The sequence below is a fragment of the Cervus canadensis genome, chromosome 22 (assembly GCF_019320065.1).
Source record: "Cervus canadensis isolate Bull #8, Minnesota chromosome 22, ASM1932006v1, whole genome shotgun sequence".
NCBI classification, from domain to species: domain Eukaryota; kingdom Metazoa; phylum Chordata; class Mammalia; order Artiodactyla; family Cervidae; genus Cervus; species Cervus canadensis.
In genome coordinates this window covers 12159058-12173382 of record NC_057407.1, presented here as the reverse complement: position 1 = coordinate 12173382, position 14325 = coordinate 12159058, and the positions used below count along the sequence as shown (strand labels likewise).

At 54.4% G+C, this 14325-nt stretch overlaps 1 protein-coding gene across 1 annotated transcript in view; it reads right to left on the bottom strand.

Moving 5' to 3' along the window:
* Positions 1-1276: 1276 nt before the first annotated feature.
* The window catches only part of NISCH (nischarin), a 63759-nt gene continuing 50710 nt past the window's right edge, over positions 1277-14325 (bottom strand). Inside the window, exons 16-21 of the mRNA XM_043442524.1 lie at positions 7240-8646; positions 5149-5533; positions 4540-4696; positions 3936-4064; positions 3247-3408; positions 1277-2513 (exon numbers count right to left, since the gene is read on the bottom strand). Of these exons, the coding sequence (XP_043298459.1) occupies positions 1903-2513; positions 3247-3408; positions 3936-4064; positions 4540-4696; positions 5149-5533; positions 7240-8646 (2851 nt within the window). The 3' untranslated portion in view covers positions 1277-1902. The remainder of the gene's footprint in view (positions 2514-3246; positions 3409-3935; positions 4065-4539; positions 4697-5148; positions 5534-7239; positions 8647-14325) is intronic.

The window sequence follows — 14325 nt, the reverse complement described above, 5'->3', positions numbered from 1 at the left end:
CCTGCTGGAATGTCAGCTATGGGAGAGCAGGGATGGAGTCTGGCTGATTCACACACAGATATTCCGTTCAGATTGGTGGGATGAATGGAGGCTCAGAGGGGTAGGGAATTTCATCCAAGATTGCTCGGCTAACCAGTGGAAGGATCCAATCCCAGGTCTGTGGCTTGTGGGGTACCCTGCCCCCGACTACACTGCAGATGACCCCGGCTAGGTCCTGTCCTCATGGACCCAGGCTGGGGTCTGGACTTACCTGTTGGGCTGCAGGGTCTGGGAACAGCAGTCCAGGTGTACGCGTGGTGGGCCCTGCCTCTGGACTATAACTCTCCATTTATGGATGATGTGACCAATGAAGACCAATGAAGGGGCCTTGGCACTGCCCCCTCCTGTACCAGCTGAGAGGCTATGGGGCTCATCTTCAACATCTGGCTGAGGGGAGGTGAAAGGGGAGAACCTCCGCTTGGTGGCTGCCCCCATCTGCCAGAGGCTTCCTGAGAGTCATGGGCCCTCCGGGCGAGGATTCCCCACTGTGCTGCACCAGGGAAACTGAGGAGGGGCAGGCCTGGGAGCCAGGCTGACCCCCCCCTCCACCCCCAGTGCTGCTCGTCCTGAATGGTCCTGCAACCTTAGGACCCAAGGCTCCTGACGGGGCCAGGATGAGGGAGAGGAGAGCGGGCCTCGGGAACCCTGCTGCGGGGCAGGAATGGGTTGAGGAAGGACGGGGCACAGGGGCTGCCTCCCACAGAAACCTCATGTTCTACCTCGGCAGGGCTCCCTGAAGCAAACCACCTCTCAGGAGATGAGCCCAGACACGGACAGCACGGGGTCCTCCTCCCCGCTAGCCACCACCAGGGCTACCTCCTCTGCAGGCCATCCTGGTGAGACCCCGAGACCCCACACAGAGAGCTGTCCCAGACTCCAGGCCCGACCCTCACAGCAGGCTGGGGGTGACATTCCAGACCTGAGGGGGCAGGGCAGCAGCTGGGGTGCCAGGGGCTCCTAAGGAGCTTCCGGTTTGCCCTGAGGCTCCTGGTTTAGCCACAGCCCAGCAGGGGCCTGTCCAAAAAGCCGCTTCTATCTCCCCTGTCCCAGGCTCCTCAGAAACCCATCCAGTACCCGGCCCTGGGAGAGCCGCTCCCTTGCAGCCTCCTCCCCACTCCGTTCCCCCAGTAGCTCACCTTCTTATGTCTCTATGGCACCCTCTCTCCCTCAGGCCAACCATGCCCTGCACCAATGCCCTGCTGGGACCCTAGTGGCCCTTGAAATAAAAGACCCAGACTGTGTCAAACTTGGCTTTACTGGAATAGAGAAAATAGGCAACAGGAATCACACTTGGTGCTGGCAGCTCTAGGTCCCCTGCCCCCAGCCCTCTCAGCCCCAGGGCCTGGCAGCCTCCGCCCCCATGGGGCTCTCCCGCTAGTCTGGACCAGGAGAGGCCTCCCCTCTGGAAAACTGTGTGGGGTGGGAGCCTTCAATGTGCATTTCACTGTCGGCTTCATAATTAGCAGCAAATGTCCACAATGACAGCAATAGCAACAAGACTGGACTTGACATCTCAGGAAAGGACGCGCAGAAGAGTAAACCAGACCCACGGCGCCACAGATTAACAGCGGTCTCACGACAGAAGACACGACACTGGCGTGCCCGGCCACACAGCACGAGGGGCAGGCGACAGATCTGCGGGAGGCTGGCAGCGCATGGAGGCCCTGGGGGGGCCGGCGCTCTCACTCCCAAGATTAGAAAGAATCGACTGAACACAGGTGTCACATTCTCTGGGAGGACAGTCAAACGAAGGAATCGAAAGAGAGCACATTTTAAAAACAGTGAAGATGGCCTGCTTCCCGGCCCTGGGTGGACACCGGGCCAGACACGGCGGGCAGCAAGGGCCAGCCCACCCGGGCGGGCCTAGCCGGTGAGCTCCACGGGCAGCTCCCGGCCACACAGGGCCTCCCACTGACGGGCCAACAGCGAGATGAGCTTCTCTCGGCTCTCGGCGCTGGGGACAAACACCTGCCACTGGACCTCACGGCCCTGGCCGCCTCCGGCCAGGCCACCTGGCACCTCCCCGAAGTGGTCCAGGGTGACGTTGCCCATGAGGTCGTGGCCCTGCACATCATCAAAGACCAGGGTGAGGGCCTGCGGGTATGTCTGGTAGCCCATGAGCACGCGGTCCAGGTCCCGGACGCGGCGCCCGTCGTCCAGCCGGTACCGGTCCCTCTGTGGCGGCTCTTTGGCGAACTCGGGCAGCGGGTAGTGGACAAAGTCCTCGTCCAGGAGGAAGATCTCAGCGCTGGTGAGCAGGAGCGTTTTGGGGCGCAGCAAGCCCCTGTAGCGCCCTGGCTGCGGTGAGCCCACCTGGAAGGCCTGCACATACAGCAGGATGCTGAGGGCCGGCGCCTTCTCTGGGGCAGCCATCTTCTGGGCCACAGTGAACGTCAGGTCTCCGACCTCCTCCTCGCTGGGGTAGGTGAACTTGACGCGGCTCGAGTGGATCAGCTCATAGTTCTCCATCTTCCCTGAAGAGAGAGATGCCACCAGGGCTGCAGGCTGGAACTGGCCTGTGGTGGTGCTGGGCTCACCAGCAGCCCCAAGGCCCCCAGAGACGGCAGCATGAGTCACATGACCGTCAGAAGCAGGAGAGAGTGATCCAAGCCCCACCCCCGCTCGGTCTGAGACCCTCAGGCCAGCAGCTCAGAGCAGGGCAGACACAGAAATGCACCTGCTGAATGGCTGTGGATTTGCTGGCACAGAGACTCTGCCATGGAAAAGTCCATGGAGGGCTTCCTTGGTGGTCCAGTGGTTCAGAAACCGCTTTGCAATAATGCAGGGGACACTGGTTCGAACTCTGGTTCAGGGAGATTGATTTCACATGCCATGGAGCCTGGGCCCACAGCTACAAAGCCTGCACTCTGGAGCCCATGAGCCACAATTACGGAGCCCACACACTGCCACTACGGAAGCCCACGCAACAAGAGCCCACGCTGCGCAACAGGAGAAGCCACTGCAGTGGGAAGCCCACACACCAGGACAAGAGCGCCTCTGCTCGCCACAACCAGAGAAAGCCTGCGTGCAGCAACAGAGATCCATGACAGCCTGACAGCCAAAAAAAACCCCAAACCATGGGAAACTCTAGCTGACTAAGCAGGAAGAGAGAGCTAGGAGCAGAGAGGCTGCTGGGGCGCAGGGACGCTGTCCTGGGGCCTGCTACAGCCCTCAGGGTCGGCAAGAGACCTGAGCTGGGCGGGGTACCTGTGGTCTTGTTTCCAAACTCAGAATAGAAGTCTCTGTCCACAGGCTCAGGTGAGGGTGTGCGCTCGAGCAAGGACAGCACAGCCATGAGGTGCTGGAGGAAGCGGTGAGTCAGGTAGCTGTCCCGTGTCAGGCAGGTAACCACCTGCGCCGCGCAGGGGCCTGCAAGAGAGGCACAGCCATGACCGCAGGTCGCCGCTCCCCCGGCCCCGGCCCACCCCTGCAGTCTTCTCCAGTCTCCGGCAGGTCAGCCTGGACCTGAGGACCACAGAGCCGGGGCCAGGAGAGCCCACGTGGGGAAGCATCACGGGGCCTGGGGAGACAGCCGTTTCTCAGGCCGGAAGGGCTGTGACATTTTTCTGGAAGGGGATACAGAGGCATTAGGGAAAGAGCTTAGCTTTCTCTCTTCAGGAAGTATGAATCAGACACATCCTGCCCGAGAGCCCAGGGCCCACTCTGCCCGCCCACCCAGCACTTCGCAGCCTCGGCCCCTGGCCTCCCGCTCCAAGTCCTGGGGGTGAGTTCTGCTCTCTCAGCAGTTCCTGAAGCGGCTTCCTCCCGCTCCGGTGAACTGGCCTGTGAGCAGACACATAACTCTGCCTGCAATAATGCACCCGTGTGTGAAGGTGGAAGCCTGCTGGGGACACTGGCCTTCACCCAAAACAGGACAAAGCAGAGTGGCCACTCACCCGTCAGCCGGAAATACTGGTCGAAAAGCCCAACGTTGACTACCTGCAGGTCGCTGAGTTTCAAAACAAAGCACTGAGAAATGTGGAAGGGGCTGTTGTTGTAGTCGGTGTTTTTCTGATGCCAGAAATCTGTGATAGGGAGAAAGGGACCGAATGTGGTGGTGGCTCCTAGGTACGCAGCTGCCTGGAGCAGGAAAGGGCCCCCTTGATGGCCTGGCCTGCTGAGGCCTGGCAAGAAGCCACCATCGCCTCTGCACACACAAGACCTCATGGGAAATGTGTTCTACAGTCTGAGCGTGCCTGGTGTGCTGGACACACCAGGAGTCCTAGGACAGCCCGCTGGCTGAGGAATCCACCGAAGCCCCAAGGAGCAGAGGCTGCCCAACCTCCCTGGTCACGCTTGGGTCCCAGTCCCTCAGGGGCCTGGCTGGGTGCATTCACACCTGGCTTTACATCCCTTCTGCCAGCTCCAGAAGCAAAGTGCTGACATCACCCGCCTCCCTCTGAAGAGTCTCAGCCCCGTGCAGCCAAACCACTGCTTCCTCAGGTCGCACAGGGGTCCGGAGACAGCAGCCCTCCTGCCCCCTCGGGCCCCAGTGCCCACCCTGCAGCGGCTCCGAGAAGTAGCGGCGGAGGCCGTCATGCAGCACGAAGTACACGGCCTTGGTAGATAGCAGCACGCAGGCGGTCACCTCCAGCCCCGGCGTCTGGTAGAACACCACCGATGACCACAGGAGGTGCCGCAGCTCCTCGTTTTCCACCTGGACACAGAGGGGCCGGTTGGGGCTGCAGGACAGCAGGTGACCAGGGTGTGCGGCTCCTCCTCCAGGCTTCTGGGAAGGGGCTTCCACCAGCCCCACTGGCTGGTGACCTGCTGCCCCGGGGTGGCATGGGACTCTACCGCGTCTTGTCAACGAATGTATAAATACAGGAGAGAGGAGGTGAGGAGCGGGGGATGGTATGCGGTAGGGTCTGCCCAGGGACCGAGGCGGGGGGAGGCACAGGCCACAGGGGGAGGCAGCGATGCGGGGGACAACTGGCCAGGGGAGGGCAGTCCGGGTCCTCCCTACTCAGGTTCTCAAAACTGTGAAGAGCTGAAGCTGGGGAAAAGCCAGCACAGAGAAGGCTGGGAACCCAAAGCTGAGCCCAAGGCGAGCCTGCTGCAGCTCCGGGGCAACCGAGCCACCTTCCTCCACAGGTGTGCCAGCCCTACCTCGGCAATGCTGCTGTGGAAGAACTCAACCACGGCCCGTCCACGCAGGCTGGCGATGTGCTGGAGAGACGGGCAGGCGGGCAGGTGTGACGGGATCTGATTGTCCTCCGACGTGGACCGGATCAGGGGCTCACTTGGGTACTGTGCAGGGGCCTCTGCTTGGGCCAGGGCCTCCACTGAGGCTGAGGCCTCCGCTGGGATCTCTGCTGAGGCCTCAGCCTCCGCGGGGACCTCCACTGGAACCAGAGCTGGCACTGAGGCCTCTGCTGGAGCTGGGGCCTTTGCCGGGCTGGGGGCTGAGGCCTCTCCTGGAGTGAGAGCTGGGACCTCCGCCAGGGCCGGGGCTGCAGTCTCTGCTGGAGCATCTTGGAGATTCTGGTCACCGCTACATATCCCAATTCCCCCCAGAAACACCACATTAACATGCGGGCCCCAAATGCAGACACCCAGTCCACGTGAGCCTCAGCGTGAGGGGACCACGTGCACCACACACCACCTCTGGGGCCAGCTGGGGATCTCAGCTTGGTTCCTCATGGCAAGAGCAAAGGGAAAGATACCCAGGCCCCTGCTCTTGGGAGGGAGATGGGAGGACGGACCAAGGCTGAGACAGGCAGCTGTGACCCACGGGCTGAAACATCATTCTGAAAAGGTGGCAGAGGTATCACAATGCCACTCCAGAGTCCAGAGTGTGGACCAAGGTGCCCAGGGCTGGGAGATTGGGGCACATGGAGTTGAGAAAGAAAAACTCAACCTTTCCTCAATCTGCCTTTGAGGCCTCCTCAGGTGTCCCAGGATCTCACCCACCTTGGCCACCACTGCATGTAGCCACACTGGATTTTCCCCCGACTGTTCCAAGCACCAGGTCCAACAACACTCAGAAAGAATCCTCGTATATGTTGGGAGCCCCCTGCAACCAGCCTACACACCCACAAGCCCGGGCTCATGTCAGTGGGGAGTCCTGGATATCATCCTCTCAATCGAACAGCTGTCTGTTGAAAGAGATCCCTGGGGCCCTGATCTGGCACGGGGCCAAATCCCCCCAAGCCTCCCAGGCTCTCCTCCTGCTGGCCTGGGGCAGATGCGCATCTGCGGGGTGAAGCAGGGTGCCTGCTTTCTGTGTGCAGTCCCCGCTGTGGGCAAGGTCCGGCCGGGTTTGGGGGCGGCAGGGAAACAAGACAAGGTGTCCCCATCTGAAGCCCCATCGTGGGGGCAGGGAGGCGGAGAGACAGCCTCGCGAGGCCCTCTGGCACAAGCAGCTCCCCGAAGCCCCATCATACATGAAGCTGGAGGAAGTCACAGGAGAAAGGGGCACCCTGAAGGGCACATGGAGCCTCTTGAGCCCGAGGCAGGGATGAACCGTGGGTGTGACCACAGTCCCCCTCACAGGCTACTCTACCCCAAGCCCAGGCAGCTCTGAGGGGAGCCGGCTCAGCAGCAGGAGCAGGGGAAGGAGGGAAAAGTGAAGACGACAAACACAGGGATGCGAATTCCTCCTCTCTCTGCACCTCAGTCTCCCCCAGAAGAGCAGGAGCTCTGCACAAAGTGACCACCCCGCTTACACACTCAGACCTTGCTGCTCTCAGCCAACAGGTTCCTCTGGAAGGGTCTCACAAAATTACACAGAGTGGGCCCCTGAGCAACCCGGGTCCTCCTGAGGAGGAAGGAGTGTACGGCTCACCAAAGGGTAAGGCTTGAAGCTGGGGGTCAGCAGCAGGCAGTGCCAGCAGCAGCTCCCCCAGCCCAGCTCAGAAAGCCAACCACGGGACTGGGAGCCCAGGGGCGAGGGGACACGGGTGAGGCCTAGAGGCCATGCTTGGGCCCAGTGGGGAGGGCCAGGCAAGGTGGGAGCAGAAGCCTGGAGGCCCAGCCACGCAGGGCTCTAAGTGGCAGAGAACTGGGCCCCTTACAGGCCCAGTGTCCTTCCACAGAGAAGGACCTCTCCTGGAGCCTGGGAGATAAGGAGCAGCCCAGAACCAAGCCTGAGGGAGCCAAGGGCAATGCTGACGGGGGTGAGAGACCCGGGTGTGTGAGTGGAGTGGTCTCAGCCAGCCCCCTGGCCCCTGGCCCCCAGAAGCGCGTGCTCGGTCTCACCTGGCCCTGCCCTCGGCAGGCTGGCCATCCACGAGGGGGCTCTGAGGCCCGCCCCCGGTTCCAGGGGTCTTGGCGATGACCACGGTCTTCAGGTCCTGCAGCGAGGCCCGCAGCTGGTTGTAGATGCGCAGGAAATGGAACTTCTCGTGGGGCAGCACGAAGATGGCGGTGACGAAGCGGTAGCCCACGAGCAGCTCGAGCACGTGGCCGTCCGCGAAGGCGCCCCGCGGCTGGGTGCAGCTGCGCGTGGGGTCCAGCAGCACGGTGGAGAGCGGCACGCGGCTGAGCTTGAAGCTGTTGCGGTTGCGGCAGTTGTGGGTGCCCCGGTTGGGCATGGGATTGAAGTCGGCCTTGATGACGTTGAGGTGCTGGGGCGTGAGCAGCAGCCAGTAGGGGATGGCGGCGGACTTGACGGCCTCGGAGGGCGCGCAGCAGGAGCGCCGCACGGCCGAGCAGAGGGTGCAGCTGGCCCACTCGATGTTGCCCGAGTAGTCCCCGGCGGCTGTCTGCACCATGCGCTTGTCGCTGTAGACCAGGTAGACGGGAAAGCAGCCCTGGCTGCACTCCTGGCAGCCGCCCGCCACCTTGTAGAAGGTGAGCAGCTGGCGCAGGAACTCCTGCAGGCTGGTGTGGCTGCCGTAGAGCGCGGGGCTACACAGCATGGCCACGTGCTGCGGGGCGAAGCAGGCGCGCAGGTCGGCGTGGAACTCGTGCAGGTGGGCGGCGTCCGAGATGATGAAGAGCGTGTTCTCGCTGTGCCGCACCTTCAGCACCAGGCACAGCTCCGGCATGAGGAAGCCGAACTCGGTGAGGTCGCCGTGCGGGAAGCAGAACACGAAGCGCAGCGAGGACAGGATGTGCTGGCTGCTGCCCCGCGACTCCTGGTGTGGGATCTCGAAGACGGCGATGCCGAAGTCAGTGAGCACGAGGCAGGCGGCGAACTGGCGGATGCTGCCCTGCACGTGGATCAGGAAGCACCAGAGCACCTTGAGGATGCGGATGTGGTCCAGCAGGAAATCCTCGTCTGCGCCCAGCGCCCACTCCAGAGCCAGGCGCTCCTCCTCAGCCGCCTCCTCCTCCTCCTCCTCCTCCTCTTCTTCCTCTTCCTCGCCTGGCCCACCCTCCTCCTCTTCCTCTGCGTCCGGGGGCCCCATTTCGAAGTAGCGGTTCTCAGCAACCTCCTCCTCCTCCTCCTCCTCCTCGCCCTGCTCCCCCTGGCCCTCCTCTCGCTGGTTGGCGGCCTCGATCCAAGCCGGGAGCTGCCGCTCGATAGCCTGCCGGATGAGCGTGCTCAGGCGCTGGATGAAGTCCTGGTTGGTGGCAGTGTAGCCAATGCAGGTGAAGGGCAGGAAGATGATCTGGCCAGACCCAGGCACCACCTGGACCTCTGGCTCCGCGTGCTCGGGGCTGTGTGGGGAGAGGCCAGGTCAGTGGCATGCTGGGCTGGGATGCCCCCACCTCCCACATCCAGATTCTGCTGCTGTCCCCCTGGTCTTGAGGAACCAATGCATGGGTCTCACAAGCATCCTAACCAAGCCTGCTCCTAGCAAGCACCCTGATAGGGAGCTGAAGTGCTGGAAGGCTGGGACAGCCACACTTCCAAGGGCCCAGACCACAGGCATTCAGTGCAATCCTGCCCACGTCATGAAGATGTGTCTCAGTCCTATAGACACTGGCCACAAGCCCCAAAGGCAATGAGTGCTCAAGGGCGTGGACTAACTTGACAAACAGTTTCCTTCAGGGGAACCCAGTGACCTTGAGAGGGGTAGGGAGTGGGATAGGTGGGTCTGAGGACCTTCACATTTAAATTCAAGCTCCTCCAGAGATAGGCAATCTACCCGAGAAAGAATTCATAGTAACAGTAAAAATGATTCAAAGTCTCAGAAAAAGAATGGAGGCACAGACCAAGAGGATACAAGAAATGTTTAACAAAGAGACAGAAGGTTAAAAGAACAGAGAGATGAATAATACAATAAGTGAAAGGAAAAATACACTAGAAAAAAATCAATAGCAAAATAACTGAGGCAGAAGAATGAGTAAGTGAGCTGGAAGACAGAGAAGTGGAAATCACTGCCACAGAACAGAACAAAGAAAATGGAAATTGCTGCCACAGGACAGAATAAAGTAAAAAGAATGAAGAGAAATAAGAAATGTCTTAGAGACCTCTGGGACAACACTAAACATACCAACATCCACATTATAGGGTTCCAGAAGAAAAAGAGACAGGGAGAGGGCCTGAGAAAACATTTGAAGAGATTATAGCCAAAAACTTCCCTAAAATGGGAAAGGAAACAGTCATTCAAGTCCAGGAAGTGCAGAGTTCCATACAGGATAAACCCAAGGAGGAACATGCTAAAACACATATTAGTCAAATTGACAAAAGTCAAATACAAAGAAAAAATATTAAAATCAAAAGGGAAAAGTAATGAATAACACACAAGGAAATCCCCATAAGGTTATCAGATGGTTTTTCAGCAGAAACTGCAAGCCAGAAGAGAGTGGCAAAATATATTTAAAGTGATGAAAGAGATAAACCTACAATCAAGAATACTCTACCCAGTAAGGTTTTCATTCAGATTCAGAGAAATCAAAAGTTTTACAGATGAGCAAAAATTAAGAGAATACAACACCACCAAACTAGCCTTACAACAAATGCTGAAGGAACTTTTGGGGGCAGGGGTGGGGGGCGGGGCAGATGGTAAACTGTAAAGAACACACCTGCCAATGCAGAGTTCGATCCCTGGGTCAGGAAGATTGCCTGGAGGGGGACATGGCAACCCACTCTAGTACTCTTGCCTGGAGAATCCCATGAATAGGGGAGCCTGGTAGGCTACAGTCCACAGGGTCACAAAGAACTGGACATGACCAAAGCAACTTAGCATGCACGCACGCGCACACACACACACACACATGCCATCGGGGATGGGGGTGGGGAGGCCAAAACTAGAAACAAGAAAAGCACAATTGGGAAAGCTCAACAATAAAGGCAAACATGAAGTAATAGTAGGAAACCATCCACACACAAATATCATATCAAAATCAGCAACCACGAGGGGAGTACAAATACAGGAAATCAGAATTACTCTTGAAATCAAGAGACCAGCAACTTAAAACCACCATGCACAAAGACTGCTATAGCAAAATCTCAAGGGGGACTTCCCTGGTGGTCGAGTGGTTAAGAATCTGCCTTGCAATGCAAGGGACTCGGGTTTGATCCCTCCTCGGGGAACTAGGATCCCACATTCCACACAGTGATTGAGACTGAGTGCCACAATGAAAGTTCCCATGGCCCACAACAAGGGTGCCACAAGCCCCAACGGGTGCAGCCAAAGTACAAACACAAAAGAATCCAAACCTCATGGGAACTGCAACCAAAAATCTGTAACAGATACACAAACAAAAAAGAAAAAGGCAACTCAAACACAACACTAAAGATAGTCATCAAACCACAAGAGAACAAAAGAAGACCAACAAAAACAAATCCTAATCAATTAAGAAAAATGGCAATAAGAGCATGTATTATCAATAATTACCTTAAATGTAAAATTTAAATAAATGCTCCAAACAAAAGGCACAAACTGGCTGAATGGATACAAAATAAGACCCATATATATGCTGTCTACAAGAGACCCATCAGACTTAGGGACACATACAGACTGAAAGTGAGGGGATAGAAAAAGATATTCCATGCAAATGGAAATCAAAAGAAAGCTGAAATAGCAATATACATATCAGACAAAACAGACCTTAAAATAACAACTGTTACAAGAGATAAGGAAATGGGATTTCCCTGGTGGTCAAGTGGCTAACCCTCACTCTCAACACAAGGCTTGGGGTTTGATCCCTGGTCAGAAAACTAGATCCAACAGACAAAGAGTTTGTATGCTGCAACTAAAGATCACGCAGGATACAACAAAGATCAAAGATTCTATGTGCTGTACCTAAGAGCTGGTGTAGCCAAGTAAATACATAAATATTAAAAAGACAAGGAAGGACACTACATATTGATCAAGGGATCAATCCAAGAAGACACAACAATTTCAAGTACATGTATGTACCCAATACAGGAGCACCTCAGTATAAACATAAAACAAATGCTAATGGTCATAAGGGCTTCTGTGGTGGCTCTGCTGGTAAAGAAGGGGGAAATCAACAGTAATATAATAATAGCAGGAAACTCAACGGACAGATCATCCAGACAGAAAATCAATAAAGAAACACCAGCCTTAAAGATACATTAGACTAGATGGACTTAACTAATATTTATAGGGCATTCCATTTGAAAACAGCATACACTTTCTTTTCAAGCACACATAGAACATTCTACAGGACAGATCCTGTCTTTGGCCACAAATCAAGCCTCAGTAAATTCAAGAAAACTAAAATCACACCAACTATCTTTTCCAACCACAATGCTGTAAGATTATAAATCAAATACAAGAAAAAAAAACAACTGCAAACCCCCACAAACATATGGAGGTTAAACAATATGTTATGAAATAGCCAATGAATCACTAAAGAAATCAAAGAATAAATAAAAAATACCTAGAGACAAATGAAAATGAAAACATGACAATCCAAAACCTATGGGATCCAGCAAAAGCAGTTCTAAGAGGGAAGTTGACAGCAATACAATCTTACCTCAGGACACAAGAAAAATCTCAAATAAACAACCTAACTAGAAAAAAAAAAAAAAAGAAAAAAAAACAAAAAACAAAAAACAAACAAACAAAAAAAAACAACCTAACTGCAGGACTTCCCTGGTGGTCCAATGATTAACAACCCACCTACCAATGCAGGGAACATGGGTTCAATCGCTGGTCCAGGAAGATCTCACATGCCACAGAGCTACTAAGCCTGTGTGCTACAACTACTCAGCCTGAACTCTAGAACGCATGCTCCCCAACAAGAGAAGCCACGTCGATCAGAAGCCCATGCACTGCAGTTAGAGAGTAATCCCCACTCACCGCAACTAGAGAAAGCCTGCGCACAGCAAAGACCTAGAAGGGTCTCTCTCTCACACACACACAAGCCTGTGCCTAACAAACACCAAGGACAATCTCACACACACACACACACCCCACCTATAGGAACTAGAGAAAGAACAAACTCCAAAGTCAGTAGAAGGAGTTAAATTATATTGAACAGAGCAGAAATAAATGAAATAGAAATGAATAAAACAATTGGAAAGATCAATGAAACTAAAAGCTGATCCTGTGAAAAGATGAACAAAACTGATAAACCTTTTAATTCATTGGGAGAAAAGAAAAGGAGAGGGCTCAAATTAAAAAAACCAGAAGTGGGGACTTCTGCGGTGGTACAATGGATAAGAATCTGCCTGCCAGTGCAAGGGGACACTGGGTTGATCCCCTGTCCAGGAAGATTCCACATGCCGCAGAGAAACCAAGCCCATGTGCCACAACCACTGAGCCCACGAGCAGCAAACACCAAAGCCAGCACATGCACCAGGGCCCACAAGCCACAACTACTGAGCTTGTGTGCTGCAATGACTGGACCTGCGTGCCCTGGAGCCCACACGCAGCAACTGCTGAGTCCAGGGGCTGCAATGACTGAAGCCCATGCACCCAGAGCCTGTGCTACGCAACACTGCACAGTGAGAAGCCACCGCAATGACCACAACGAAGAGAAGTCCCGGCTCACCACAACGAGAGAAAGCACGTATGCGGCAATGAAGACACAGCACCCCAAAATTAAAATTATTTTAAAAAAAAGTAGGAACGAAAAAGGATGTTACAACTGACACCATGGACATACAAAGGATCGTAAGCGTATGAGCAACTATGGGGGGCTTCCCTGGTAGCTCAGCTGGTAAAGAATCCACCTGCAATGCAGGAGACCCAGGTTCAATTCCTGGGTCAGCAATATGCACTGGAGAAGGGATAGGCTATCCACTCCAATATCCTTGGGCTTCCCTGGTAGCTCAGACCGTAAAGAATCTGCAATGCGAGAGAATGGGGTTTGATCCCTGGGTTGGGAAGATCCCGTGGAGACAGAAACAGCTAGCCACTCCAGTACTCCTGCCTGGAGAATTCCACGGACAGAGGAGCCTGGCAGGTTACAGTGTACGGAGTTGCCAAGAGGCGGATACAACTGAGCAACTTTCACAAGCAACCATACACCAATAAAACGGACAACCTAGAAGAAATAGACAAATTCTTAGAAAGGTACAACTTTTCAAGATTGAACCAGGAAGAAATAGAAAATAGAAACAGACCAATCACAAGTACTAAAATTGAAACTGATTCAAAAACTTCCAATAAACAAAAGTCCAAGACCAGACAGCTTCACAGGAGAATTTTATTAAACATTTACACAACAGTTAACACCTATCCCTCTGATATTCTTCCAAAAAAGTGCAGAAGAAGGAACACTCCCAAGCTCATTCTATGAGGCCACCATCACCCTGATGCCAAAACCAAAGATATCACAAAAAAAGAAAATTATAGAACTTCCTTGGTGGTCCAGGGGTCAAGAATCCATCCTGCAATGCGGGGGACACAGGTTCAATCCTTGGTAAGGGAACTAAGACCCCACATGCTGGAGCAACTGACCCCACGGACTGCAAATACTGAGCTTGCACACAACTAGAGTCCATGGGCCACAATGAAAGATGCTGCACAACGCAACAAAGATCCTGCGTGCTACAACTAAGATGTCACGCAGCCAAATAAATAAACAGTAAAAAAAGAAAACTTAAAATAAATGAAAAAAAAAAAAAAAAGAAAAATTAAGGGCCAATAACCCAGAGGCAAAAAAAAAAAACCAACTCAGCAAAACACTAGCAAACCAAGCCCAACAATGCAATGAAAGTTTCACACACCATGATCAAGTGGGATTTATTCCAGGGATGCAAAGGTTTTTCAATATAAACAAATCAACCGATGTGATACATCACATTAACAAACTGAAGAAGAAAAAAACCGTATGATCACCTTAACAGATGTAGAAAAAGTTTTTGACAAAATCCCACACACATTTATGGTTTAAAAAGAAAAAAAACTCTCCAGAAACTGGGCATCGAAGGAATCTACCTCAACAAAACAAAGACTGTATACAACAAACCCA